The following is a 20,155-nucleotide window of genomic DNA, read 5'->3' as shown; positions in this document are numbered from 1 at the left end:
AAATTGGTCATAAACGAATTCCTTGTCATCATTTCCTCCTAATATACATTGAGGCATGAGTCTCACTTTGGGTGTGAGAAATCCTGGGTTCATATTCCAGACAAGCTGTGCAACTAGAAGACAGGAGGATGTACCATGGAAACAATTTAGAGTGAGACCACAAATTTGTATGTATATGGTCCTTTATTAAAGCATTCCAATTAAAAAGATTTTGGGTAGTAGAGGTGGGGAAGACGTGCGCCCGAAGTATTGGAGAGCAGCGGCCAAAGTACACAGTTCTGGGCTAGGGGGGCCCTGGTCTGATTGAGGATGGAGCTGCTTCATACATTCATTTGTTCTTAAGTTTAGGAAGGTTCTGGAAGGCATCCAGGGGAAAGGAATCCAAAATGTTAAATGCCTGCAAACTGATCATCCCTAATCCTAATATATATAAAAAGCTAACCATGTTCCAGACAACTCACTTCCTACCCTGGTGCGTCTCCAGAGGGAGCTGTCATGGAGGGAAGCCCAGGCCAGAATCAGGCGCGGAGCAGGCGGTGATGCCCACTCCTGCCATCACCCAGCTTGGATCAGGAGTGGAGCAGGTGGCAATGCTCGCCCCCCACCATCACCAAGCTGGGATCAGGCGTGGAGCAGGTGTCAAAGCCCACCCCTGCGACTTCATACAGCTGGGATCAGGAGCTGCGCAGGGGGCAATGCCCGCCCCCTTCACCCAGCCGGGATCAGAAACGGAGCAGATGGCAATGCCCGCCCCCTTCACCCAGCCTGGATCAGTAGCGGAGCAGGTGGCAATGCCCACCCCTCTTCACCCAGCTGGGATCAGGCGCGGAGCAGGCGGCGATGCTCACCCCCTCCCCCCGCCTTTACACTGTTGGGATCAGGAGTGGAGGAGGAGGCAATGTCCATCTGCCTGCCCTCCCCTTTGTAGATCCCATTGTATTTTTTCCCACGATGGGTTTTGTTACTAGTTGTATACGTGTTAGGTTATGGAACAGTCCATAGTTTGCTCCAGTGGTTCAATAAATATTTCTGGCTGTAACCCATTAATTTCATCAAGGTTATACTTTAGGGAATTGCAGTTTGAAAGCTGAAAGATTTGCAGCATCTCTATATAACACAGGTAAAGGTATGCCTTGGCCTCTCCTTGTTTTTCAAGTTGTCCTTTGATTTACTGGTGCTTTACCTGTCACTTACCTATCTTTTGTTTACATCTCTTAAAAAAATAAGGTTTGATTTGTCCTGTGACTCAACTTGCTGTGGAGCACATTTCCTGCTGCCCTGAAAAGAGCCCTTGTTGGTTTATTTATTTTTTCTCTCAGCGTTTCTCCCCCAAGAATACTAGCCTTGTGCAGAGAGAGACCATCAAACGTGCAGAGGCTAAAAGAGTGAGCTGCAAATTAGCAAATCCCTGGTTTAAGAGCCAGCTTGCATTCACTTTGCAATTGAAACCAGGGACCAGCACCTGGATAAATGTTCAGTTTCAATCACGTGTGTAAGCTGTACAGGAGTTGAACGTAGCATGAGAATTCCTCAATGCATTTATAGAGACAAATCAAGTGTAGACTGTACATGGATTGTACACGTGTTCACTAACTTATGAAGATGGATGTTAAATCAGACCGTTGGTCTACCAAAGTCAGTAATGTCTATGCTAGTTGGTAGCAGCTCCCCAGGATCTTATGCAAAGGCCTTTCACATCACCTATTACCTGATCCGTTTAACTGGAAAGGCCAGATTAAACCCTGGAGCTTTTGCATGCGCTACCAAACCACATTCCAGCTCCTAAACGTGGAGGTTTTCCAGAAGAGGCAGGACACCCTCTGTTGGGAATACTCAGGATTTCCTACATGGGGGGTTACTAGAAGGACTGTAAGGCTCTTTCCGTCTCTTATGTTTGTACTAGCAACAGAGCCCGTTGTAAAAATAAATACAACGGGCTCTAGCAGTGGGGCCAAGGCTCTGCTGCCACCATGGAGGCGGTGGAGGGCTCCTCAGTCCCTGCTGGCTCCACGGCCCTGCAGCTGCTGCGGAGGTGGTGGGAAGGCTGTGAGGGCAGGCTCCCCTGCACTGTGCCTCCCCGCCCACTCTGCGGCTCCTCAGCGGCCTGCCGCCGACAGCTCTCCTTTTATCCTGGCGCAGGCGCACTGCAGGATCCTCAGTGTACCTGCGCCAGGGGTCATCAGGAATACGGCTCACCTTTTATGTTTAAGGATGCTTAGGTGCCAATGACATTGAGTGTAATGCCTTGTTTTTACAACACACTTCAAGGACAAGGCGGGAGAGGACTGAAATCCAATACTTTCCCTCTAGTTTACAATTCCTTTTAATCAACTTCTTTTTTTAAAATGAAAGTTAAAGCTTTTCCAGACCTATGTGGATGTAGCTAGTATGACCCTTTTTTGTCATTCAGCTTTGATATATGAAGGAATTCACTTCTGTTTTGATTAGGGCTGAATTTGTCACATCTGCGAGAACTTTCTTTTGAAGGACATCAGCTTCTACATTCTGGCACTGTCTCTGTTGCTAACCAAGGAACTGGGAGCCATAGATTGTGTGGAATGTAAACTCTTAGCTGGTGTAAACCACAACCTTCGGTCATGTCCTTGCCAGTTGCTCTTTCACACCATTTTCGGTTGGAGTGTAGTAGGTATTATTTCAAATTGGCTTCTCCTTCCATTAAAAGGGCACTACTGAAAGAACTGCCTTCTACAAAAACACAAGCACTTGGTTGTGAAGGCTCCTGAATAGCCCTTAGAATAGCCCTTAGCCCTTAGAATAGCCCTCTGTGGCTTAGAGCTGACATACCCTTCTTGAGTATGGATGCAACTGAATTTCTTGAAGTAGCAGAGTCTGGGTTGAGATCAATTCAAACTGATATTTTCTCAGTAATCAGTTGATCCCATGAATGGCTTTCCTATGTGTCCAGAGCCCTTTTCGATTTAACAGTTGCATACACCAGGAGCCTACCAACGGTGTCTAGTTCCTCCCAGTACATGTGGCTGCCTTGTGAGGTATCTATGCATCAACCCTAATTACCGCTTTCTGACTAAGCAAATAAAAGTTTATCGTGGGATATCATGAGAGATGTTTTCTCTCTCCCTCCCCACCTTTAATTTTTTTAAAAAACGTGTATTCTGATAAATAGTTCTGGAGAACCTGAAAGTTTGCACACTGTGTTGTATTATTTTGGCTGATGTTAATAGAAGGTAATACATGGCTTCTGCTTGTGAATTTATCTCGGCAAGGATTTCAATGGAATGTTCACTGTTCTAGGAGACAGTTTGTTCTACACACAAACAAAGGGAGCATTTAATGCACCATTTAACTCGCAGTACACTTGCACATTGTCCCAAGACAAGGAATAAGCAAATTGTCTTTTAAGAATAACCCAACCCAGTGACATTTGGACACATGGAAGTTGCCTGAGTCAGACCATTGGTATATCCACTGTTTACTCTGATTGGCAGCAGCTTTCTCAGGTGAAGATCTTTCCCATTACTTAGTGCCTGATTCTTTTATCTAGAGATGCTAGGGAATGAACCTGGGACCTTCTGCATGCAAAGCAGATGCTTTACCTCTGAGCCACAGCTCCTTCCCATTTGCTGGAGCTGAAACCTGTGATTTTTAACAGTAGACGCCATTTTTGTGTTGTTTTGATAACAGGCAAATGAGCAAAAACTGGATAGAATTATATATAGCTAAGAGGAATTATAGTACTAATGCTCCATTCAAACATTTGACATTTGGATATGTCATGCATGTATAGAGACTAAGCAGTTTCTGGAAGGGAAGTTTTTTCAAGCAGGCGGACTGAGCACACCTGCCGCCTGAAAGTCACACAAGAGACTATGCGAATTATCATGCAAAGGCCCTGTATTATTTCGTACCCTTTGTTTGTGGAATTCATCCCCCCACTTTTGACTTGACATCCCTGCAAGAAACTAGCAATGAGGCAAAGCTGTCAGGTGGGCAAGTCCCAAGACTGCAATGCAAAGGTGTAGAAGGAGCTTCCACAACACTCTGCTTCTTCATTTGCTGCAAAGTTGGGTGCTCTGCGGATGTGAGCAGCATCCCACTGCTGAGCCATCTGAGCCCCAGAATGTTTACTGGTCCACACCTGGAGCCTCTCACTTGGGCACATGCTTTCTTCCAACCATCTTCTATTAGCTCTTTCCATGGCTAGTTCATTGCAGATAAAGCTTGTCTAACATTTTCTCTTGCATAAAAGCGCTTATATTAAAAATTTGTCAGAAGTTGCAACTTGAATATGAATATGATATTCACATTCATGTAACTGAAACTTGCTACAATAGTCTAAATATAACGACTTGCAGTTTTTCAGCTATTGCATACCCCTGTTGCTTAACATAATGTACATAATAATTGAACACATCTAATTCTGTGCTAGTATTTCTGTAAAGTCTGGGCTCCCAAGTAACTCACTGAAATAAAAACAAACAATAATTAATAATAAATATAATATGCCTTTCCATTGGCTAGGCACTAATTTATTGTGCAAAAAAAGAACATGCGCAAAGCCATAGTGCAGCCTCCCATGACATTGTGCTACTTGTTGTTTTAAATCCACAGCTTTTAAGCAAAATTTTACTTTAATATGCTGCATGATTTCTGGTTATCTTGCGGCTTCATGCTTTTACAGTGGCCTTCTAGTGGGAGACGTGCATTTGTTCATTTGGTAGGAAAATTCTGCTGACTCATTCTTTGCTGTGAATTCAGAGCACTGTTGTTTAAAAAGCGGCCACGTACACCCTGCCTGCCGCAAATGAGCTGGGAAGGTTTTTGTCCCCAATACCCATTCAAAAAAAATTTTTTTTTTTTACTTTGCTTTCTAGATCACAAAGTCCAAGCAAGAAGGATCTTTCGTGGTATGCACAGTGCCGCAGCCCAGACCGTCAGATGGAATTCCCCGGGTTAGCATCCATTTAACGCGCAGTTTGTGTTCAGAGGAGATGGATTTAGCTGATGAAATCTCCTTCGTGAGCAGTGCTGCATTCTTCACCAGGTCAGTGTTCCTTCTTTCTCTGTCAAATGTAGCTTGCAAATTGTCTTGAGAAACATCGGTGTCTTTGCAGGGCACAAAAAGCACATTAGCAGCGTTGCTGCAAAGGCTGAAGGAATTAAAGTGTTGAGCGGCCAGCCGTGTCCACATTAAATCAGGACTTTATTGTGTTATCATGAGTATAGAATAGGATGCTTTGCTCACATGTACATGTGAGATTCCTTCATGGCAGTCTGTGCAGGAAGTCTCGCTTTGATTTCTTCCCTTTAGCGTTGTTGTTGTAAGGCTACACAATCTTGCTCCCTGCGGAATAGTCAGATACCATTTTTGTAACAAATTAGTTTTTGCATTTCTTGATGGTAGGTTCTTCTCGTTCGTAAGGAACTGCAGGTAGCATGAAATAGTGTCCATTTCTTTTATATGCTTTGGTTGAAACAACGTGAGTGGAGGTTATGTGGATCCTGATTTACCACAGTTTCTTTAATGCTCGATTGAAAATGTTGCTGTTATTGAACTACTCAGATCTAATGGGTTGCTCCAGCCATCTGTGGCTGGAAGGGGCAACCTCCTGTACTGTTCAGCCCACCACTTAATGTCTTACCCCCCCCCTTGCCCTGCTTTCTGTGCCTCTGCCTCCAGATGTGAGGTTAGTGGTGACCAGAGACATGGCTTTTTCAGTGGTGGCTTCTTGCCTGTGTATTGCCCTTCCCTTTGAGGCTGGCTTGGTGCCACCTCCACTTTTTAGGTGCCACAGTATATATTATAGGTTGTTTTTATGCTCTTGCTGATTTTGAAATAGTTTTACAATTGTTATAACTTTTATAGTGTAATGTTTTTATTATGCTTTATTTCGAGTTTCCTTGAGCATACAAAGAAATAGAAAAAATCCTGTATTTGACAGGGGACTAAAATGGATGGATACTAAAAGTAGAGAGCCATGTGGGCAAGGCCTAAGCTGGGTTGCTACTCAAATAATGCTCCATGCTAGACCCAGAAGCATATTTAGCTAGGCCAAGTAAAATAGCCTAATCTTGAAGTGGACAGAACTACCCTTTCTGCCTACTGCTGTGCAGTCATGAATGGCTCACTGCAAAGGGCCCAGTTTCCAGACTACAAAATTTCTCCTTCAAGCCTCTCTTGATCCTGGAAATGCAAACTATGGATGTCTTGAAACACATCCAGACAGTAAATAAGAGCCAGATTTCCTGTTGACCACCCAATGCAGTATTGCTGTCATTACTTGATGACAGATTTCAAAACTTAAGGAGTGCCCTGCTAGTGGTCCATCTGGGTCAGCATATTAGCCATCCAGAGGCTCTGAGTGGCCAACAAGCAGCTCTGCATACAGGTCAAAGTCTTCTCCTGATCTGGCTCCTAGCACTGGTGTTCAGAGATTTATTGCCTCTGGATGTGGAGATTCCCTTTAGACCCTATGGCTAGCAGCCTTGATGAACTGCTCCTCAGTGAATCTGTCTAATCTTCTCTGTGCTAATCTGTGCTAGTGGTCATCGCTACATCCACTGGCAGTGAATTATCTGGTGGCATAAAAGAACCTCCTCATCTCTGAGTAGCCCTTTCAAATCATGCAAGACCGCTTGCTTTCTCACGGCAACGTCCAGCTGTTCCGGGAACGTCTTTTTTTCAGCTGTGGGTGCTCCTGCCTCCAGAACAGTTATGACTATTTTCTTGGGTTTGATGTCCATGAAATATAATATCGTTGCAATATAATTTTGTAAGTCTTTAAGGTGTTCATTCTGCTTTTTAAAGGTTACCTGAGGGATTGAAGTGACTGCCGTTGCTGTTTTAACTTTTGTTGGATAAGAGAAGTTGTAGCTGGGAGAACAGGGCTGTTGTGGCCTAAATTGGTTGTCTCTTGCAGTACAGCCACATGTCTAGGGTGACGTTGCTTCTCTCACCCATCCTGATTTATGGAGTGCCAGGCTCCAGTACAGATTTACTGTCAGAATTCAGCACCATTCATTACAGAGTCCCAGTGGACAGCTCCCAGCAGTTTCCTGTTAATGCTGAGCTCTGCACCTACCTGTCTCCAATGAGGATTATTCCTATGGTGGCGGTTTGTTTCAGCTCTTGTGGAGTGATACCTTCCTCTCTTTGCTGAGGAAGGCAGATCCTCAGTTCTCTTTTTGCCTGCTTTCCTCCCACTTACTCCCTCCCAGAGGCATCCTCATTTTCCAGCCAGTCTCCAATTCTTCCACCACAATGTTCAAGCTTAATAGCCACACTTGCTTCCTATATTCTTTGCCCTGTTTGCTGTATTCATGAATAATGAGGTGTGTATATAATAAGTGTGTATATAATAAGTTCTGTGTGTATATAATAAGTTGCAGAATATATATATATAAGTTCCAGAGCTTGGTATTCTGATAGCAAATATTATATACTCTGAGATGTCTGGAAGGAAATACAAGAACTCTGAAAGTATGAAACCTCATTTGTTCTTTTTTTAAAAAAACCTAAAGTTTTATTAATTTTCTAGTTTTCATAAGCATACTTCCAATCCCTCTTTCCTTCTCTATCCCACCCCATCTCTTTCGCTAGGAAAAGAAATCCTCTTCGCTTGAACATTGGTAGAATATATTTTTCCATTTTAATTTGTAGTAGTAAAACCAAATCTTGTGGATTTGTTTTGGCATCAGTCAGGTATTCCCAAAAAGCAGTTCATGAGCTACCAGTGTCTTCCTGGCTGCTGCAGAGTAGCTTGTGCATCCCCTAGAAGACCCAGGAAAAGACTGCAAAAAGATCTGCTCTAGATAGGGTTGCCAGCCAGTGTTGGCAAGCCCCAGGAGACACTGGAGGGGAAGCAGAATCACAACAAACATTGTTACATCCTTGCCATGACATCACTTCTGGTGCAGACCTGAAAATTACATCACCATGTTGGTGTGCCACTCTAGGATTCAATTTCAGGTGAATCCTAGAGCATAGCCCTGGTGCTGTGGTGTCACTTCCAGGTTTGCACAGGAAGTGACGTTTCAGCATTGGCGCAATGCCAAACCTCCTCCCATTTGTTTCTGGCTGCTCCATTGAGCAGCAGTGGGGCTGGGGCGGGAGGTCTCATGACAGCAGGAAATCTGGTCAGCCTAGCTCAAGGGGTTTTTTTACTTTTATTTCTAGGATATTTTCTATGCTGCTTAGCTAATAGCTTCATTTCTGATGTTTTTCATGATCCATGTTCTGTTTCGGGTGGGGGGGCAGGGGTAGCTCAGGATAGTTTTTGTTATTCAGAAGTAGCTCTTATTAAAGAAAAGTTTGGCGACCCCTGCCTAAGTTGTTATACACACACATACAGCTATAGAGGGAAACGGTGTGTGGCTAACAGGCCTTGAATCACAAGAGGTCTAGTAGGTCTGTGACATTTTTATCCCAAACCTTCATGTGGCACCAGCAGCACAGCAAGGCTGCCTGGCGTGGGTTGAGCTGCAGAGGTTTGGACAGGCATTAGCTTGTCCTCTACTTCTTCCATGCTGCAGCCAGCCAGATCAGAGCTCAGTGGCTCCTTCAGTGCTGCTCTTCAGGGGCTACTCAGGCACAGGGCTGGAGGGAATGTGTCAAACCATTGGCCTGTTGTTGCCACTACTGACCAAATGTGAGCCACGTGGTCCGTGCTGTGCTGCCAACCCGTCAGGGGCCACTTGCCTTGCCACTGAGCCATCTTCATTTTCCCGTCCACCCCTCACTAAATCAGCAAATCTTTACTCAGCAATGAAACTCTTCTTTTAGCACCGTCTGAAGATAACTTTATAGTTGTCTGGTCTATTCCAGTCAATAAATTCCAAAAGTAGCACCCAGCATTCAAGAAATCCATTTTTCAGGGCCTTTTAACTGTCTCTACCAGTTTCGTAAGTTTTCTGTTAAACACAATACTCCAGCATTTGTACTATTGTTATCACTTGTTTGTCTTTCTTGTTCTGCGCAATGCATAGTTTGCCTTGCTATTCACAGGAGTGTAATGAGTTCTTTATAAGACAAAGGCTCAACTTTCTGTCCCTTTCTTTAAATGAAGTAATTATTGGTTTTATCTAATTAATTCTAACTCCCATATTGTGGCTTTTCTCCAGGGTCAACTCAAAGTTTTGACAGTTTGGATTAACAATTCCAGAGTAGAAATAAAGGCAGGGGTACCTAGAAGTTCTAGGTCTAGCTATACTAGGAAAATACAGCTGGTAAGCTATGAGCATGTGGAGCAGTGATGATTCATCTAGCCCAGTGCTGTCTGTAGCTGTTGAAGATCGCTGGTAATAGGAGACGTGAAAGACCGCTACCTGCCACTCTGGAGAGTTGCTTCCGGTTGGAGTAGACAGACTGAACTTGAGGGGACGAAGGGCTTGGCTCAGTATAAGGCAGCTTTGTGCGTTTGTGTGGTTGAAGTCCTTCCCATCAGGTCAACACACGAAGGTGCCTTATGCAAAAACGGACCATTGATCCGTCAAGGTCAGTCTCGCCTATTCTGACCGGCAGCAGTTCTCCAGTCTCTTTGCTATAGGTCTTTTATATCACCTACTACCTAATATTTTTTTTAACAGGAGATGCCAGGAATTGAACCTGGGACCTTCATGCCAAGAAGATACTCTGCTGCTGAGCCATAGCTTCATCTCCTAACTGGTACCAACTGAGATCCTTTTCTCAGCTACAGATGCCGGGCTTTGTACCATGGCCCTCTCTTCCAGGGAAGCATGTGCTTTACCACTTCACTGTGACCCTGCCCTGAAGGGTGCATAATGCCCTTTAAATGCAGAAATTAGCTTCCAGTTCTCGGTCTGCTTCTGGCCCAGCCTTCCAAGCTTTACTGGTTTTATGCCTTGTCTAGAGCTAGCAATTCTGCTGGCACACTGTTTATTGGCAACAGTTAAGAAAACATAAACCTGCTTTTATGTGCTTTCAGTGTCTTCTGCCAGAGGTCATAAATTGTTCTTCCTGGCTGCAACACATGCTTCTTCAGTACCTGCTGTGGCAAGTACCCAGTGTCACCTTGCGGGTATCCCTGAAAATTACCAAAGCAAAGTTTTGATTGTGCCAACACTGCAATGCATAGACTGACTTATACAACTCCATGTTCCAGGTGCAAAGAGTTTATTGGTCACATGGCCCTATAAGCAGCATCATAAACAAGGTGGAGATATGCGTGTGTTGCTGTCGTTTATTGTTAAAGATGGCATTATTGTGCCCTAACCCCATAATACCAAGGGATTAAAACACAGATTTCAGAGGACATTCACCCCACTTCTGCAAGCAGTGATAACATTATTACACTACCTTTGCTGTCTGTTTTGCCCACAATCCTCTCCCCTCACCTAAACGATGCCACTGCTGTCAAATTATTTTCCAAACCCATTTTCCTACGGCTTACTTCCTTCCCTGCATACACATCCCTAAATGAAACCTTAGCAGAATAGACCCCTCAGAAGAGACAATCCTGGCCTAGAAGGATCAGTGGTCTCTCACAGGCCGTTTCCACACACCCTTCAAGAGACAGCCCACTCTCAGAATGCAGGTGACATCTCTGTTTGCAAAACATTTGTGGGCCATTTGGATTCTGTTTTTTCGGTGCCTTTTTTGTCATGTCTGTGCCCCATCCATGCCACTATTTGATGCTGACCTGTTGTTCTGAGCCAATGTTTCATGCTGTAACGTGATGTCATATTGCCAATGCCATAACTGTTTCTTTCACAGGCTTATTGAAGCTGCAGGTGCCTTATCTAACGGACTGTAGAAACTTTCAGTGCTTCTGACCTTGTATACTGCTCACTCCCATGCACTGCTATGTCTCAACTTTGATCTCTTGCTTTCTCAGTGTCTCTACTTAATAGTACAAATATGCGAGACGTTCTCAGGACAAGTTCACGCCAAAAGCCCTGTTTAACTGTTGGGAGGGGGAAGGAGCAAACGTGTGTTAAGAGGAAGGATTTTCCCACATGTTACTATTCCTGTCAACCTGTTCTTACTGCTTAGATGCTTACCTTGCTACTAAGTAATTCTATGGATGTATCTGTGGAACTGATCTGATTTCTGAATAAAGCCATTTAACCAACAGCCTGGATTTCTTGCTGCAATGGTACAGGGCTCTATCTGCCATAGCCTGTCATCCATAGCCTGACATTTTCTGTGACCGCAGAAAGTGTGTTCCCAGAAAAGGCGCCGAAAAAACAGATGGCCCACAAGTGTTTTGCAAATGGAGATGTTGCCTGTGTTCGGTGAGTGGGCCGTCTCTTTAAGGGTGTGTGGAAATGGCCACAGCGTAAGGCTGCTGCACGGTTGGTTCGCTAGCCAAGGCACTCAAGCGACTGCTTGAAGCTGCATGAGGAGGGTACCAGTGCATCACGTTGATATGCCGCAGGGACTCCGCTTGGACCTGAATTGTAGAGGTGTGAGAGGAGGCAATAAGTATATCTAGCTTGGGACAACCATCTAACTTAAACCAGCCCTGGGCAATTTTATATGATCATATGGGGGTAATGATATTTTTTTCTTTATCACTTAGTATACAGGTAGGAAAGAAAAGCAATAGCTCTCCCATAGTTTCTTGTTGGTTCCTGCCTTGGAAACTGGCACCACTCAGCTATTTCTGCCTAAAAGGATGCTTTTTATTCACTTCTAGACCCTTTCACGCTGTGTTTTACAAACAATGAATGTACTGCTAGATCCTTCAGTGGTAGTAGAAAACCAGCTTACCACCATAGTTTAAGTACAAAGCCTAGAGGGGTAGGGGTACAATTGGAAGTAGCTGCCATCTTAAACCAGAGTTGAACTAATGGTACAAATGTAACATCCATGATGCTTGTCCATGAATGAGCTGGTTCTGGTCTACTTAACATCTCCTGTATGCCCCATCCTTGTAATCCTAACCTTTGGGGGTGGCAATGGAAATTTTTGTACAGTGGAAAAACTTGGCAACAAAGGGGAAAAAACAAACTCTGTTGCCAAGATGTCAACCATCTCAAAGTTGGGAGAAAGGGGAAACAAACAAACAGATATCACAAGGGGCGTTGTTGTCTGTGCTTTGGATGAACACATTTCTCCAAAAGTTGGTTATGCAACAGTATTCGTGGTGCCAGCAGTAGAATATAAAAACGGGATTGATTGCATAGGAGGGTGGAGTCAAATGTACTTTTCAAAAATTAAGTGAGTCAGCTTGGAAAAACTAGCACAACAGGAGCCTAAAGCAGAGAGAGAGAAAGAGAACAAGAGCACAACTCCACTTAAATCATTTTGGGTCATAAAGATGATTACTTATTAACTGGCAGGGATAGCAGATTCTCAAGGAGGCTAGACTGTTTACACCCCTATATAGAAACAAGTATCTTCCTCTGATACTTTGCTTATCTATTAAAATATTTAGCTCCACACATAGTAAACCATATTTTTTAAAAGTGTGAGTTCATTAGAGGATTGGTGTTATTGGTTGACCCTTCCTCATTCCTTATGTAAACCTATTTCCTAAGCTCATGACGGAAGTGCAGAAATGGATTGGCCCAATATACTTGGGGGAAGAAAAAAACAACAAAATACTTGACATGTTCAGTCAACACTATGTAATTGTACTCTTATCAAACGACATGACCTGGAATAATGAAGGAGTTTTGGTCGGTTTACTTTCTAATTGGAGGTGATGAAAGGGATGCAAACAAGGGGAAATAAAGGAGAAACTATATTTTATATGGAGAAGGCTGTATTTTATATAGTAGAAGGACCCCAGGGCATGGTATGGTAGAATGTGATTCTTAATGCAAAAGTTGAATTAACAATTTTAAAAAATGAAGGAAGCAGGGAGGGAGCTGGCTATTATTATTTGGGTACTCCCCACCATCACCACAGAGTGTGGACTCAAAGTGACTTACAAAAGAGAAAACAACAGACCATCAACAAACTGATACACAAGGGAGGGAAGGTTTTAGGTGTTGGCCTACAGTAGAACAGTAGGATTTGAGTCCAGTGGCACTTTAGAGACCAAACAGATTTTCAGGGTATAAGCTTTTGAGAATCAGAGTTCCCTTCTTCAGACACAAGTAGGAATGGAGATCCCTGAGCCTTTATATCCCAGCCTAGAGATAGGTGGAATGTTACAAGAGCAGGCATCAGGATGTAAAGGACAATGCAGCTTGATTAGATGGGAGTGTCTGGCAAAAGAAGATGTCAGGAAGGATGTAAAGGTGCAATGGAACAATGCAGCTTGATTAGAGTAGTGAGATAAGAATCCTAAGTCTCTATTCAGCCCTGAGGGGTCCATAATTCTGAGTTTGTGAATAGACTCCATTTCAGCAGTCTCCCCTTGTAATCTCCCCCTTGAAATTTCTCTGTTTGAGGACAGCCACTTTTAGGTCCACAGTGGAATGTCCTAGAAGATTAAGAAGGGAAGGGAAGGGAAGTAGAGCAGGTGGTGAAAGCTCTGCCCCTGATGGCAACAGTCTCTGCCTAGGTAGCTGAGTCACTCACCTCCAAAAAGGTCCTAACTGAGCTACCCACCAAATGAACCTCTCTCAAAAAGAGATCTCAGCAACCTTTTCTAGATACAGCGCCAACCTACATCAAAACTCAGAGTAGGAAAGCAACAGAGAGGCTGTATAAGAAAGTCTGATCACGTGAGCAAAAATGTACAGCTTAACATTATTGATAATTGACATGTTGATGAATAATCCGTCAAGTTTTTGCAGTCCAACCACTGATGGTTGAGAGTTCTTTGTTAGGCAGTGACACGCACCACGTCTCACAACTCGCAGATGAGGTTTTGTAGAATTCTTCAATGGGCCCATCCTGGTATGTGGCCAAAGCTGTTCTGAACTGTGTCACCTGCCTTCAACTGTTTTGTGGGCCCAGAAAAGTTTTATAAAATAGTAAATCTAAACAGGATATAATTTACCTCTATGTAGCATTTTTGATTTTGGTAATAATCTTACATGAACTCACTTATAAGCCCCCACAATGGGGCTTACTCTCAAATAAGTAGGCATTGAATTGCACCTGTGAACATCCTTTTTTAAAAACAACAACAACAAACCCAAACATCTTCAGCTTTTATTATGGATGGCCTGGGGGAATTGGCAGAGGAAAATGTTTCTCTCACCTGTTATAGTAGAAGGGGCACCCATGAAGTTGATAGGCAGTAGATTCAGGAAGAACGTTCTTCTTTGCTGAACATCTAATTAGCTTGTGGGGCTCAGAGCCACAGGATGTTACAGTTATTCACTTAGATGGCTTTTAATGAGTGTTGGTCAAATTCCTGGAGACCTTGACATCCATGCCCTGCTTCTGTGGACATCTGGTTAGCTACTGCCTGAAACAGGATGCTGTACTAGATGCAACTTCAGTATACTATGGTTGTGTGTATGTTCTCTTGTATGCCCCCCCCCTGTCCACCCTGGCCAGAAGATGTGTTGTCATTTTCTATCTGTACTATCTCGGGGTGGTCTACAGTATGCTTTTTTAAACTGAGCAGCTAGAACTTCTAACCATAGAGTTATATAATGACGGGATGATACTTGCTCCTTCATTTTCAGTCCGTTTCTTAATAATTCCTAACATCAAACTTGCTTTTGCTTTTTTTACTTGCTACACAACGCTACACTTCTGTGCCAAGATTTACTTCCTGAGAAACCTCGGCCTGTTCAGATGCCATAAACGTATTTATGACATTCAGATTATTTATTGCCGTGTACATTTCAAAGTGAATTACATTAGTATTGTTATGATTAAAAATGCCAGTAAGTAAATGGCATTAATCTTGCATGGAAGTGCATATCATTATTTGGCATAACTGGGTGTTAAGGAAAAACTTCTATCCCTCACTTTGTATTCCAGAAGGAGTTTTCCAGAGCTTTCCCGGTGAAGATTTAGATAAAAGGATCAGGGTCATCGTCACATGTGAAGCAGCATAATTAGGATAAATAGCATAATATTACCATTGCTAGTTTTGGCTCAGTCCAGGCACAGCCAGAAATACACCTGCAATCTCCTAGGACAAAGCAAAAATGTTTTTAATCAAGGCAGCCAGCTGGTTGCCTCAGGAAGGGAGGGCTGTCTGATGGTTAGAGTGGTTATATTTGTGTCTGCTGTTTGAACAATTTTAGCACTCTAGCTCAAAACCTGAGGTGAAAGTGCCTTTTTATTTGGGGGGCGGGGGGTGAAACAGTCCACTTATCAGTGTGCAAAAGAAGCTGTGCTCAAGATTGTCTTTCACAAAAGCTCGTCTCTAAGTAGCTGGAAGGAAATCAAATCAATCTCCACGCACCATTTGGCCACTCTGAGATTGCAAGTTGCAACTGCGGCATTTTTATGGACATGCAAAAAGTGAGGCGGTTGTCCAAGTGCTATGGTAAAAATACATCCTCTCAAATATAACTGGCTTACCAATATCACAAACCAATTTAGGGTGGAGGGGGACTTCAGTTTAACATGAGTACATAATGGTAGGGATAGTGCGTAATCTGCCCCATTTGGGGGCATTAATTCAACTCACTTGATGCCTGTTGGTAACATGTATATATGTGTGTGCGTGCGCATGTGCACACGAAGCTGCTTTATATTTTGGTCTATCCAACTAAACCTGGGCCGTTACCACACGTCTTACCTGCCTGTGGAACATCGTGCAAAAGACCCGGAAGACAGCGTCTTCTTGCGCAAAATTGCACCAGGAAGATGCGATTTTGTGCAAAACTCCCGGATAACAGCGTCTTCCTGGCGCGATTTCGCGTGAGAAGACGCTGTCTTCCGGGTCTTTCGCGCGATGTTCCGCAAGCAGGTGAGACGTGCGGAAACGGCCTTTGTCTACTCTGACTGGCAGTGGGGAGCTCCTCCAGGCCTCAGACTCCTTTCCCAATCCCAGCCTTACCGTTTAGTATTATTTTTCAGCTGGAGGTGCTTCCCATAATTTTCTTATGTACTTGTCCTCTAGGACCAGGGATACAATAAATGTACTTAAATTCCTGGATGAAGGGCTTTGAAAGAACTTGCTCTAGTCTACACGTTGCAGTTACTTCAGGGCACGTGCTCTGGCTAGTCCACTTAAACCTGTTTTGAAGAAAACGTCTTAATGATGTACGTTTACGTGTCCCAAATCCTGACTGGCAGTTACAGCACATCTCAGGTCTATCCAGTACAGGGGGTCTCTGAGCTTTTTGAGCCTGGGGGCACCTTTGGAATTCTGACAAAAAGCGATGAGCATAACTACAAAATGGCTGCTGCAGGAAGCAGAGCCACATACACAGAGGAAAAGGAGCAATTTTAAAAATACACTAGAAGGAGGGGTGAGAGAAAAGAAAACCAACACTGTGGTGGCAGCTGTAACGGAAGTGTTATTTTATTCTGCACAGCCGATCAAGTCTCCACCCAGTCAGAAATCCTGCTGGGCAAGAGTCCCCCATGATTCCACCCACTTTCTAAAAAACACTTGGTGAATCCCAGGAAGGGTGTTGGTGGTAGGGTTGCCAACCTTCAGGTGGTAGCTGGAGATTTCCCAGAATTACAGCTCCTCCAGGCAACAGAGATCAGTTCCCCTGGAGAAAATGGCTACTTTGAAATGTGGACTCTATGGCATTATACCATACTGAGTCCCTTCCCTCTTCAAATCCCTCCTTCCCCAGACTCCACCCCCCAGAACATCAGGAATTTCCAAACCCAGAGATGGCCACCTTATCATAGCATAATACATTTTTATCCCACACTTCGTATCAAGAGTAGCATACATGGTTTCCCCCTTAATATACTATCAGCCAGAAGTTAATATACTTCTGCAATATACTATCAGCCAGAAGTTAATACAATAATTCTTTATTGTTAGTAGGCTAGAAACCTCTCCCAGCTGGTGCGAAATTTTGGGCTTGGGTGTCATCAGTACGCTGATGACACCCAGCTATACCTGTTGATGGATGGCTGGCCTGGATCAGCCCCGGATGTCCTGGAGCATGCTTTTGAAGTTGTGGCTGGATAGTTGAAGGAGAGTCGGCTGAAGTTAAACCCCTCGAAGACGGAGATCCTGTACTTGAGCCGCGGGAGTGTGGATTTGGGGCCCAGGCTTCCTACACTCGATGGGGCGGTGCTTACACTGGCTCTGAGAGTTAGGAGCCTGGGGGTGATCCTGGATGCCTCCTTGAAAATGGAGGCTCAGGTCATGGCGGTTGCCAGGTCGTTGTTCTTCCATCTGCGACAGACCAGACAATTCGCCCCCTATCTTTCGACCCGCAACTTAACTACAGTGGTCCAGGCAATGGTCACCTCTAAGTGAGACTACTGTAACGCGCTCAACGCAGGGCTTCCCTTGAACTTGATCCGGCGGTCACAACTGGTCCAAAATGTGGCGACAGAGGTCATCACTGGAGTACCTTCTAATGCACACGTTACACAGGTATTGCACCAGCTGCATTGGTTACCAGTGGAGTACCGGATCAGATTCAAGGTTTTGGTATTAACCTATAAAGCCCTATGCGAACTGGGACCGGCATATTTGCGGGACCGCCTCTCCCTATATGAGCCCCAGAGGATGCTTCAATCCAGTGACAAACAGCTGTTAATGGTCCCTAGCCCCAGGGAGGCCCGCCTAGCATGGGCCAGGGCCTTTTTGGTCCTGGCTCCAACCTGGTGGAACGCTCTGTCTAAAGAGACTAGGACCCAGCCGGATTTGTTATCCTTCTGCCGGGCCTGCAAGATGGAGCTATTCTACCAGGCGTATGGTTGACACTGATTGGGCCTCCCTACCGGCCGACTAGAGGAAAATATGCCCCCCCCTACCCACCCAGCCTGTTAAATACTTTAGAGATGGTTGGGTAGTGGTTATTGGAGAAGTCTGCTGCTGTGTGTTTTAAATATGTGGTTTTATTGGTTTTAAAGTTATATGTATTTTAAATTACTATACCGATTGAAATCCGCCCTGAGCCTGCTGATGTGGGGAGGGCAGAATATAAATTGAATTAAATACATAACATAAATAATATTATTTTTGTCAGGTCACATATGTGTACACCATGGTAGTATTTTTTATACCATGTATTGCTGATATGGTAGAAACACCTGTTCACATCAACTAAACCCCACAAAGCGGGGAGATAGCAATGTCTTCCACTTCTAGTTGCTGCCCCACAAGACTGAGAGCCAAGCTACAAGTGACGCCCGACACAGGTTGGACACTTGTCAGCTTCCCTCAAGTTTTGATGGGAAATGTAGGCATCCTGGTTTTACAGCTTGGCTCTCCATTACAGCTGCAAGACCAGGACGCCTACATTTCCCATCAAAACTTGAGGGAAGCTGACAAGTGTCCAACCTGTGTCGGGCGTCACTTGTAGCTTGGCTCTGAGTCTAATGGGGGCAGGGAAGCGTTCCTGCTACTTCCCACTTAGCTCTGTCATTGTCCTTTAGGCATTCTAAAATAATGCAGCGGGAGTCAAATGGCAACCATACTTATCTTTCTCAGGATTCTGACAACAAACAGGCAGGTAGGTATAAGTTGTCTCTCCTGTCATGCCCAGGCAACTGCAGACTCGAGATACGTATTTGTGATGCCTTCATTTTCTTCAGCAGAACCCCTGGAGCCACACTGAGAAATCCTGCTTTATGCCAAGGGGAATTGTTGGGGTGGGGGGCTGGGGGGAGGGAAGAGTATACTTTACAGACCCTGTGGAGAAGGAACATTGGACAGAATAAAATGGATGGGCTAGGAGTAAATTTTGCCTGAGGAGGGCTTTCGTGATGCTGACCTGCTTTGGAATATGGGTTAGCCTTGCTTGTAAACTTGTACCTATTATCAGATGGCCACCCTCTGAGAAGTTCTAAATTAATTCGTAATGTAAAATGAGAGCAGAATAGTGCTGTTCATCAAAATCTTATTTTTAGCCTGAGTCACAGACACTGGCTTGTATCCTAACCGCTCTGACACCTTCCCCCAGCCTAAGGAACCTTTATGTAACTTACGTAGCTCTTCCGCTGAAGGTGAGCAGAGTGGAAGTCTAGAGGCCATTAACATAGTTAAGCAAATAGCCCCAAAGGGGCTGCTTTTAAAGCTCTCCCATGCAGTGGGTGTCTCACTGTCTTAAGGAGAAAAAAGCTGTACCGTCCTTGAGCTTGTCCTGCCAAACTGAGGAAAATATCTCAACCTCTCAGCCAACAGATTGTTTATGTGTGGCGCAGAGTGGTAAGCTGCAGTACTACAGCCCAAGCTCTGCTCATGACCTGAGTTCGATCCTGGTGGAAGCCAGATTCAAGTAGCTGGCTCAAGGTTGACTCAGCCTTCCATCGTTCCAAGGTCGGTAAAATGAGTACCCAGTTTCCTGGGGGTAAAATGTAGATGGCTGGGGAAGGCAACGGCAAACCACCCCGTAACAAAAGTCTGCCAAGAAAATGTCATGATGCGACGTCCCCCATGGGTCAGTAATGACTTGGTGCTTGCACAGGGGACTACCTTTACCCTATCTTTTTTTTACCAGTATTGCTTGTTATTTTATCCTAGCCTTTACTTCTCTGACCCTTTTTGGTTTGTAGTGAGCCAAAAAAAGGCTCCCATCAGCCTCCATGTAAAAAGCATTTTCGCAAATAACAAACTCATTTCATATTGGGGGTCAAATAAATGCATTTTTTACTGGTAAATAATAGTGGTAGCATTGGGATTCAGATCCAGGAGGTTTAACCTGCTATGACATTTTTGGAAATTTATTGAGTCCTGCTCCAGGGGCTGTTTTCCCTGTTGGAGGAAAAATATAGGCAGTGAGAAAGGTGGACTATAAATGAAACAAACTTGATATCCCCATATGCTGGTAGATATATTGTGATTGTATGAGACTGTTTCTGTCCACTTCCTTTGGTTTGTTACAAAATTTGTGCTTCCTCTTTTTAACCCTTTACCTCTCAGGTGGCAAAAACTACAAGATATATGGTAAAGTAGTGTAGGGTGCAGAGATTTGGATTTCCCATGGCTTCAACGTTTCTGGAAACATTATGTTTCTAATGGGTGGAAAGGGTTGTAACTTTAACCTCTTGGGTGCTTTGTGTCCCTGGTCTAAATTTGGGGCCCTGCAGCTGCTATTTACCAGTAGAATGTTTGTGGGAAATTTTTTTGGTAGACTTCACACTCTCTCATCAAGTTTAATCTATTTGTATTCGGAAAATGCATTTATACTGATGCTTTTAGGAGGTTCT

General features: G+C 44.2%; 1 protein-coding gene across 2 annotated transcripts in view; it reads left to right on the top strand.

Moving 5' to 3' along the window:
* Nucleotides 1-20,155, top strand: part of FAM13A (family with sequence similarity 13 member A) — a 172,271-nt gene that overhangs the window by 56,770 nt on the left and 95,346 nt on the right. For both annotated transcript variants that reach the window (XM_054990382.1, XM_054990380.1), the window contains exon 6: nucleotides 4,854-5,023. In XM_054990382.1, coding sequence (XP_054846357.1) covers nucleotides 4,854-5,023 — 170 coding nt within the window. The remainder of the gene's footprint in view (nucleotides 1-4,853; nucleotides 5,024-20,155) is intronic.

Source organism: Eublepharis macularius, chromosome 10 (genome assembly GCF_028583425.1).
Source record: "Eublepharis macularius isolate TG4126 chromosome 10, MPM_Emac_v1.0, whole genome shotgun sequence".
Taxonomy (NCBI): Eukaryota; Metazoa; Chordata; class Lepidosauria; order Squamata; family Eublepharidae; genus Eublepharis; species Eublepharis macularius.
The sequence above is the reverse complement of the archived record's forward strand: the minus strand, read 5'-3'. Positions and strand labels throughout refer to the sequence as shown.